At 53.1% G+C, this 10,453-nt stretch overlaps 1 protein-coding gene across 1 annotated transcript in view; it reads left to right on the forward strand.

Annotated features, from left to right (window-relative positions):
- Positions 1-9,767, forward strand: part of Hh (hedgehog signaling protein) — a 45,938-nt gene extending 36,171 nt beyond the window's left edge. Inside the window, exons 2-3 of the mRNA XM_078197519.1 lie at positions 6,255-6,516; positions 8,942-9,767. Coding sequence (XP_078053645.1) covers positions 6,255-6,516; positions 8,942-9,669 — 990 coding nt within the window. The 3' untranslated portion in view covers positions 9,670-9,767. The remainder of the gene's footprint in view (positions 1-6,254; positions 6,517-8,941) is intronic.
- Positions 9,768-10,453: the final 686 nt, after the last annotated feature.

The following is a 10,453-nucleotide window of genomic DNA, read 5'->3' on the forward strand; positions in this document are numbered from 1 at the left end:
TCACAACTTGTCTTTAAAAATGGGTACGGCCCTAGCTTCGTTCCTATTTCCCGAACGGCGAGCAATTTGGTTAAATGGCAGCGCATTCTCAAGTTTCCCCTGCCTCTTCGGAGATCCGGAGATCTCACCGTCCGAGAATTCGAATAACCGGCGATCGTCGAGCCGATTAATGCCGACGGGACGCGTCGCCGAGGTGTCGAGGGGTATCCGTTTCTATCGAGAGTGACGCAAGGGGAGTGATTTCCTGGGAGATCGGCTGACGCCCGGGGCGGATCGTTTCCCAGTGAATGGAATATCGAGAGCAGAGCAAAGGTGGTCTCTCCGCTGGCTCCAAATGCGAGCACGGTCGGCTCTCGGTCGAGCAGCCGAGGAGCAGCCCGGTTGATGAACGCCCGTTGGTGTCGTTGGTGGGGCCCTCCTCACCGGATGGAAATCAAAGGAGAAGGTGGAGGCCCCGAACCGAGGGGACCGCGAACGGCTAGAGGGGAGAGGCTGGAAGGGAGAGGGCAGAGAAACGGGAGGAACGAGAGGAACGAGCACGTTGAAACAAGAAGAATGGAATAAAAGGTTGGTCTGGCCGCGAAAGTGAAGCTGAAGCGGGACGGAGGAGAAGGAGGACGAGGAGGAGGACGAGGAGGAGGAGGAGGAGGAGGAGGTGGAGGAGGAGGAGGACTTCTCGTTCTCGTTCTCGAGAAACCAGCGGGGGCGGGGCCGAAACTCTGGATGCTGGGATGGAGCCCAGTCCTCCTTCACCATCTTCGTTCATCTCGGACCCAACCCCTTTTCCCGATCAGGAGGTGGCCCATCTTTCGCCGCTGCTGCTTCGTCTTCTTCTTCTTCTTCTTCTTCCTCCTCTTCTTCTTTCTTGGCATTATTCTTGACTTCTTCCCTTGACCTTCTCACCTGTGGCGAACGTTTCCGACTGTGCACGAACTTGGGGCCTCCTTCGAACGCTTACGCGCGTTTAAGCTGAATTTTTAATCGCTAGACGGATCGTTTCGAACCGCATTATTCGCATCGACTATTCTCGCTGGTCTTCGAAGCGCGTTTGTTTCAACGATTCGACGACGGCGGGTGAATCCTTTAGTTGCAATTTTCTCTTATGGATTTTTCGTGCCAGTTTCCCAACGATATTTGGAATAGTGTTGATAATCGACGACGGAGCAGCTCTCGACATGCTTATTCTTGCAAAGTGAATTGGTTTCATCGAGATTATCAACGATCGAACCCAATGGTTTCGATACCGAGATCCTTTTCGAAAATTGATCGAATCAGCGATTCAGCGAGGCGTTATTTCTCATGTAGGTACAGTTTCGCGTGTCAGAGATAATCGACGAATCTGTTCGCATGGCCTGTGATCGAGAAAGACTGGGTCCCGCGAGTCCGGGCAGAGATCTGCGCCGATTGGAAATGCGGAATTGAAATTGCTCGCTGGTTAACTAGCGGTCGCGCGGGCATTAACACGCCGGTCTGCTGCACGAGATAAGATACGGCGCATGTAAACGAGGTGTAAGTGATAGACGCTCGATAATTAACGGGTATCGAGGTGAGAGATGCGCCGGCGATAGGCGCTCCATGCCCGAGCCACTCTGGACGTTATACCTGCCGCGTCCAGTACATCATTCGCCGAAACTAGTTTGCTTTTCGCCTTTCGTCCGGTTGTTTAGTTGTTTCGCGGTCGCGAACTGGAAAATTTCGCAGGTTCGCTGCCTGTCGGAACCCGCAGGAACCCGCAGGAACCCGCAGGAACCCGCAGGAACCCGCAGGATCCGCCGGGCGACCCGGCGTCGAACCGGTCGCTACACGGTCGATGTAATATCGTTACGAATGTTACACGCGTGCTAAAAACCCGAGAGGAATCGGATGTCTGGAAGCGTGAGTCCGCACCTGGACGACTTCGAGGCTTCGGGCCGCCTGAGACTCATATAGGACTTTCACTAACCTTTCGCAAACTCATTTTTTCGCCGGATCGTGTTTCATCGCGGCGCTGCAGGGAATAAATATTAATTACTTCGACTTTCTAGCGATTTCCGTAGATTTTTGTCACTCCACTTGCACAACCGTTCTCAGAACAACCTTCGCCAAGATTCCTTCGGTTAAAAGACCGCTCCAGCAAAGATCGGAGAGTTGGGTCGAAAGGGAAACGAGCCGGCCCGCCGCGAGTCGCAAAATTTCCGTCGGTTTTCCGACGGTAAAGGGCGCGAGAGGCCGCGATTTCGCGGACATTCCGCGCGCAGTTTGCGGTCGCCCTCTTTTCTCCGACCCCCTCCTGCCTCGTGCCCCTAATGGATTACCGGCCAGGCCATTTTTCACCCGAAATGGATTTTCATAAGGCCCGACATTCTCGACTTTGCCCAACCGCGCGCATTCTATACCATTCTCCGTTTCACTCTATCTCCTGTCCGCCAAAATGTTTGTAAATAGATGTAAAGTCTGGGAGGGGCTCAGCGGGTGCCCCGCTGGGTGAACAAGGCGCCCCATCGTGCACCGCGGTCGGCACCACGTACATTTCTCGGGCTCTTCACCATTCTTCCCTCTCTTTATACGAAGCTACATCCCAGCCACCCTCCCTTTGTATCTCTCCCACCTCTTTCTCTCCTTCCTCGTTTCTTCCTCTCCGGTCCTTATACTCCCACTCGCTCCTTCGCTCTCCCTTTCGCTCTCCTTTTGTTCATTCAGCTCTGCCTTCTTTTTCTTCGTTATCAGTCATCCCTTAGTTTTTAATCCCTGTCCGCTCGATTCTTCTTCCACCTCTTTCATTGCCGGTCCTCGATTTCTCACGTCCGATTCAATTTCCGCGCTTCCCTCTCGATTTCTCCGCTTCTCGCCCCCTAAATCTTACCCTCTTCCGCAGCTTCTGTTTCCCTTGCAATTTAAAAAACTTGAAGGTATTTGAGAAACTGGTCGATCGCTCGGCAGCAATTTCTCCTGTTCGGTATTATTGTTATTTTGATTAAAATGGATGGAAAATATCTGGGGAAATTCTGGAAAACTCGATTTCGAAAAGTGAACGAAACAACGGAACGCAACGTCGCGGATACCCGAACCAAGGTATAAAAATGTGTGAAACACCGCGACGAGTTCTCAACGAAAGCAACCTGTCCATGCAGGAATCTAATGAGAAACGACTCGATGATGGCGTACAAGTAACGACGCCATGTTTGCAAGCAATAGGGACATAAATTAGCCGAGCTTACAATATGTGGACACAGTGTTCACCTAGCGGCGAGTCTCTCTCGTATGTAATTTCTCCGTCCTTTCTTTCAAAAATCAAACGTTTCCCCATGGCGGCGCGCGCGTGTTCGAGGACGTGCTTCGGCATACCTTATTGTTGGCCGTGCAAATTATTAACGGCAGTACAAACACGGACTCTCTTCGGAAGCGATGATAAATCGCCGGGATGGAGACACAATGTGTTTGTCCTCTGCACATCTTCGTTATGCAAATTTGCGCGGGATCGGCTGCTCCCGGGAAACGTTATTCGCGCGCGAATTCCCTGGAAATCCTCGATAACCGTGCGAGAATGCTGGCCCCTTCGAACGGATCCACGCGTTCCACGCAATGACAAATGCGTTGCTCCCGAGGGTGTTCGTCGATTATCTGCCGGTAATAGGTCTGCTATTATTCTACGCGGCGGTTGGCTCTGGCATATGGCTGTTTTTCGGATAAAACCGCGGTGTCATGGCTGCAACTTTTACCATTCGAACCGATGCTAAACGTATTAGGGGAGCTTCAACAATTTTGGCGAAGCTGTTTGCTCGATCGGTTCGCTTGTAAAAAAAAATAAAGCTTGCGTCATCGCGCGATGGTTCGGACGCGGGGCCGGCAATAAATTCGGCGCGAGTTCGCCTCGGTGCCATGGCCGATGGAATTAAGGGCCGCTATTGAACGCGATATCGTGACACCCTGGTTACGCGTCGCGTCGCTCGAATAAGCGCCGCTCGGCTCGGCCTGGCCCGTTTCATTCAGAGGCGGGCCTCCGGGTGGCTTAATGGGAATTCATCCGACAGCCGATGGGCGTGCGATCCGCTCGTGGCGATCGCGTGCACGTGGCCGCGTCGATCGCGTCGGCCGCGTCGCGGGCCGTGGAGCGGACCGTGGAGCGAAGCGGAACGAAACCGAAAGCAGCGAGTCCGCGGCTTTTCACCGGCCGAGGAGGATTCGCGGAGCCTTCGCTGCGGACGCGAATATAAAAGCAGCGCGGAGGGGGTAGGGGGGAGGGGGGCGAAGGGAAAACGAAGGAAGGACGAAGGCGGAACGCGGGGAGGGCAGGACCGGTCCCTCGAGCTGTCGTGCAACGCTCAATAGGGGCTAATTGCCGCAAGGAGAGCTGCAAATTCGTGGTATTGTGAGGCCGCGTCTCGTTTCGTGTTCACTGTCGAACCCCATTGTCCGGAGCCGCGGCCCGCGAACCCAGTTTCACACGGAATTTCAATGAAAGGATGGGGCCGCGCGTCATCGAAACGGCGCTCTACTTGCGGACACTGGAAGCGTAACTAATTATAGAAATATGTACTCGTTACAGTCTACGATAATTAACTTTCAAATCGATCGACAACAGTTGCAACAATTTCCTACCGGTCTCCAACATTTATTTAATTTTCTGCGCGGGTATCCTTTAACGATTCGGCAGATCATTTCGCGGAAAATAAAAATTCCTGAGCGTCAAGTGCAAGTTACAAATATCCTCTTACGGACAGGGAGCATTCACCAATCTCGTTCCTCGGACGAGGGTCTCGACTGCGAGAGAGGATCACAGGGCGAACGTCGGATAGCTGGCACAGAGGTTCCATTCGTTGGAGTAAATCCGTGCGGAGGTCGGCCAACCCCGCGCCCAACATCAATTTGTTGAAAAGAAGGCGAAGGTGACTCGCAGCGAAACGCCGCTCCGCGCCGCGCCCCGCCGGGTTCCTTGCTTAGCTCGTCAATGACCGATCGACCGCAGAAAAATCGAGGCGACTTTCACGCGGCGAAAAGACCGTCGGGAATTAGCTTCTTCCGCGCGACCGCCCGGCCGAGAATAAAACCGGCCGTCGAGGGAGCCGCTTGTACGGGCTCGTCGAGGCGCGCGAGGCGGAGGCGACCCAGCGTGGCCGATTACCCCACGAAAATCAGTTCGAAAGGGCTCCGACAATGCCACGGGATCATCGCATGCATCGCCCGTTGGCTTTCTCGCGCCCCCTGATTGCGCGTCACGTGGTTTACACGGCTCCGCGGTGCTTCTCGCGTCACCGTTCACCCGATGTGCGCTCGTTCCGCTAAACTGCGTTCAATTTTAAAAGGCGCTCCGCAACGTTAAAAAAGGCTGGCCGGTTCCGTATCTTTAATGGCAAAGTTGCCAAGATTACGAACACCTTTTCGCATTATTTTCGTCGAATTCATGTTGCAACTGACTCGGAAGATTATGCATGGCAGCGCATCGTAACCGATTTCGATTGTTCGCAATGTTGGCTTTGCCGGTCGGTTCTATGACTCCGGTGTTCGCCTAGCAGCCAGGTAGGCGGCCAAAAGGGCAGAAAGTCGGGAAAAGAGAGAGAGGGGAGAGAGAGGGGGGAGGGGAGGAAACAGGGAGAAGATCGGCGTGACCGAATGATCCCCGACACCGGTCGTATTTATACTCCTGTTTGCCTCCTGATTCGCCACAGCCGAGATCCTTGAACAGCCGCCTCAAAGGTCCCCCTGTGTTCGACCTGGTCACCGGTCAAAACACGCGTTCGTTTTCCGGCACCACGGGGCCCACCTTTACCTGGCCGTGGCACGATCCTTTTTTCCGCGCGCATCCGCGTGAAATCGCCGCATTTTTCGGCTCGGAACTCGCCCGCCTCCGTCGCCGACGCGGCAAAATCGCGTTAAGCGGAACTTCGAGGAAACTCGGTCCTAGAGACAGCGAAGGGCTCGATGAAAAGCCTCGGCCTCGGCCTTCTCTTTCAGCCGAAACGAGGAATCGAGCCCTGGGATTCGATCTGCACCCCGTGAAGTCTCCGATCTCTGGAGCTGCGTTCCTTTCCGTTGCTGCCAACTTTCTGCCCCTCTTCTTCGCGGTTTCTCTCCTAGATTCGACCCGTGAGACAGCGACTCGGAACAAACGAATCTGCATCGTGCACTTCGCATCCATGTTTCCGCGATCGCGCGTAACTGGCTCGAACATAATTGGACGTGGTTAGAAATAGCAGATTGCTCGACGACGCTGTTAATATTTAGATCGCCGTCCTCCCTGTAATCAATCGAATAACCGTGGAAGTGTTCTGTTACAGAGGTGCAAGGAGAAGTTGAATACCCTCGCAATCTCGGTAATGAACCAGTGGCCAGGGGTGAAGCTAAGGGTGACGGAAGGCTGGGACGAGGAAGGGAAGCACGCCACGGACTCGTTGCATTACGAGGGACGTGCCGTCGACGTGACAACGAGCGATCGGGATCGCTCTAAATACGGCATGTTGGCTAGACTCGCCGTCGAAGCTGGTTTCGATTGGGTCTATTACGAGTCCAGGTCGCATATCCATTGCTCCGTCAAATCTGGTCAGTATCTTCTTCATCTCCGCTTCTTCTCTATTACTAGATTATCGAGATTGCTCTCTACAGAGTAATCTCGAAGACTGATAGCTCCGCGATGCACGTGTTATTACAATTAATCCACATTCCCCTGGGAAGCTACGCCCGACACGCTACGCGCCTGCCTCGTCACGCTTGCACCATCCGTTATCCCGTGAAGCATCGTTCAGCAGTAGTCACGTATCGATTTTATCAGAAGCTTTCGTAGAGGCTATCGATTCCTCTTTAAATCGCGCGGAATGTCTACAATTCATCAGTACCGGGAAAAGATATCGATGTTTTATCGTCTCAAGCTTTCTCCAACTATCGTAACGTTCGTGACAGTCGTGATTCATTTTAGAATACACAATCGTATCTTTCTGCCATTTAAACGTTCCGCGTAATGAAAATAAATATTTTCAAACCCAGAAATTGTCGGTTACCTAACAAACAGGAAATTAGTTCTTTCGCTTCATTCTATTTTTTGCTTCATATTATTGTTTAAAATTGTTTCACTCATCATCGAGAACCCCGGCTTCGCGACGATCGTTCGCGTGCTGTGCCAGTAACTCTTCCGGTAACAAGAATCGGACTGTTTTATCGACTTTCATAGATCTTGACGAGTGTTTTGAAAATGTTCTGCTGGGTGTCGTTGGTGGCACCCTTGTCGCTGGCATTCTACATTCGTCAATGCGCCTTACGCATTGCAAATAAGAATATCGAGCTCGGAATATCTCGCGCGTCTGCTAGCAGTAATTATATTCAAGAAAGGCTTTCTTCCTCACCAAATTATTTTCAAATTAAAACTCCTGTCTTCCCAACTTGATCGCTAATGCACTTTGAAATTCCTAAACCACGGGAAACGCGCGTACGTTAACAAAAATCCGCTATTTTGAAAATAATTTAGGAAAATTCGTGTGTAACACGAATTTGAAATGTACAGAAGCCGTTGAAAGAGTTCGTATAAAATCTGAACTGGACCAGCGTTTCGAAATTTCTCCGACTGCCTGCGCAAACGTGGTCGAAAGGCGATCGATCGGTCGGATTTCCTGCTGCGACCGACAAACTCGCCGCGCGCTAAGGCAACAAAACCATTGGAAAGTAAAAAGGAAGAAGAGAAAAATCTGTGACGCGGCGATCGGCCCGTTTCGTTGTCGAGTCGTGGCTCGGGTTTCAAAATAAATGTCAATAAATCTAGGCGCGGCTGTCCGCTCGAATTAGATTCCAGCGCAACGATCGCCGCGAAATCGATACGAGCCGAAACAACGATATTCGGAGACAGGCCGCCGGTCGGCCGGCGAACAGGACTCCGATGGAAACGAACCATTGGCGGTCGCAGCTCGCAGCTCGCAGCTCGCGACCGTCACGATTTCGACGGTCGTTCGTTCGTTCGATCGTCGCGTCGGACCCGTCGCCCGTTGCCGCCGAGTCGAGCCGAGCCGTTCGCGAAACGGCGGCTTCCGAGCGATCATGGAAATTGAGTCTCGCGGCATTTGCATTTACCAACAATCTCGCTTGGAATTTCACGAGGGCGTGAATAAACACACCCATAAAGCCGCGTTCCCACGTGTGCAACACGACCCACACACCTGAAAAAGCTTCACCGATTCGATTCGACGAGACTAATCCGAGCGATTACGCGCTCGGATCATGCTTTTCTAACGAGAAGAACTCTCGCACCGAGCGAGAGAAAATTTTTGCATGGCAGTCGAAACGAGAGCAAGAATAGTTCACCAATTTCATATCGAATGGTTAAATAATCAAGCAGAATCGTAGTTGTTAAAACTTTTCGTACGCAGATTCGTGTAAAAGTGTAAAAGCGAATCCTAGAGTGTACGCATCTGGTTTCTGCCTCCGCGCAAAGAAGCAGGCCGATAAGTCGGATCGATGGTGTCGCACGGTGGAATTTAAATTCAAATGAGGCCCCGCCGCCGTAGCTCAATCTCCTCGCGGCGCGTCGCGTCGCGACTCGCGCGACGTAGTTCCCCGGGGAAATCGCAACTGTTGCCAGGGAACTCGCGAACGATATACGCCATTACATCGATACCGGTCCCGGAGCTGTGATTACTAAGAATTTCTCATGGATATGGCTCCTTGCACGTGTTTCCATTCGTGTTTTATCCTCTCGATGATCTTTTTTCTCCCATCTGTCGATGCGGGACTGACCGATCGGATTACCTGATTGAACGGCGCGACGCGACGGCATCCTGTTCGGAACTGTAACACGAACGACATACATATGTACGAAAAGTAGTCTGAAAACGCCCATCGACTTCAACTTCGATCTTCTCCTTGCGACCAGACTTTAATCCTTTAAACGTTGGCATCTTGTAATTAGTTGGGAAATCTCCGTCTATCTTTTACCTTGAGCGAAGAAATTGGCTCGCTAACCACGGAACTTGTTAATTTGCAGAGTCCTCGTCGACGGCGAAGTCCGGTGGCTGCTTTCCTGGTAGGAGTCTCGTGCGGACGGAGGCCGGAACGTCGAAGAGGCTGGACCAGGTGCGTCTGGGTGATCGTATCGCCGCCCTGGATTCCCGCGGCGACATTGTCTACAGCGAGGTGATAGCGTTCCTGGACCGGTCGCTTACGGAGACGAGGCAGTTTGTGCGGCTGAGCACCGAGTCGGGTCGCGTGCTGACCTTGACGCCGGCGCACTTGGTCCCGGTGGAGGGCAGGTCGTCCATGTTCGCCGGCAGGGTGCAGCCAGGCGACAAGATCCTGGTGAGGGATCCGGCGGACCGCCAGAACCTGAAGAAACAAGAGGAGGATGAGGAGGAAGCGAAGAAGGTGGAGCACCGTCTGCGATGGGACAAGGTGGTGGAGAGCCGGCTGGTCCTCGAGAAGGGCGTCTATGCTCCGCTGACGACGGAAGGCACCCTCGTGGTGGACGACGTGGTGGCCTCCTGCTACGCGATCATCGACAACCAGGAGTACGCGCAGCTCGCGTTCCTTCCGTACCGAGTCTGGAGCAGCATGAAGTCCTTTTTCGCGAGGAGGCTGGCCGGCGAGGACACGAGGCAGTCCGACGTCAGGCAAGAGGACGCCAGAACCGCACAGGAGGGCATCCACTGGTACGCGTCCTTCCTCTACTGGGTGTCGTCCTACGTCACGCCAACGAGGATGATCTATCATCAATGAAGAGAGCCTCGTCGGCGAGGATTTGTAGCTTTTAATCGAACGGGCCGTGAAACGCGTCCGGGAAAGCGTCAGTCTCGTTGCGGATGCGGAAGCCCCGAAGCGAGGATTCGAAGCGGAGGAGCAGGCCTGGCCACCGGATCCCTGGAGCCGGTCGATTCCTCCTGCTCTGCGAGCGATTTCGAATCGAACCTCTGCGACTCGACCCGGCGGAAGGACACAAGGGCAAAAGGGTGGAAGGAAAGCTTGGCAACGCCGGCCTTGAACGGCCAACCGACTTTGCGCCGACTACAGTCGAACCTAATTCTATCGAGTTCTTTCTCTCTCTCTCTCTCTCTCTCTCTCTCTCTCTCTCTCTCTCTCTCTCTCTTTCTCTTTCTTCCTCTCTTCTCTCCCTGCGCCCTTTTTCCGGAGAACATACTCGACTACGTGGACAATCGTTGACGAAACGAACGTTGAGGAGACACGAAGTTTGTTGGCCAGTGACACACCGTTCACCGAGTGACGTGTAGTATATTAGATATGTAGGACGAACAAAGTGAAACGAAGCTTTAGCGAGGATCGAAGCTTTTGATACTGTAGCGTAGCTTGTGTACAATACGAGTATATAATATAAATGTCTTCTCCCTCCATGTTCCCTGCCGAACGGCCGTGAACCGCGCGCGCTGCGACTGCGGCTATGACACGACGGACACGCGATGGGACCCGGTTAACTTCGGAACTAATTCAACTAATTAATGGGCGTCCATTTTACGGCGGCATTCGCCGGCTCGTTACGATCCGGGAC

This window comes from Augochlora pura, chromosome 3, assembly GCF_028453695.1.
Source record: "Augochlora pura isolate Apur16 chromosome 3, APUR_v2.2.1, whole genome shotgun sequence".
NCBI lineage: Eukaryota > Metazoa > Arthropoda > Insecta > Hymenoptera > Halictidae > Augochlora > Augochlora pura.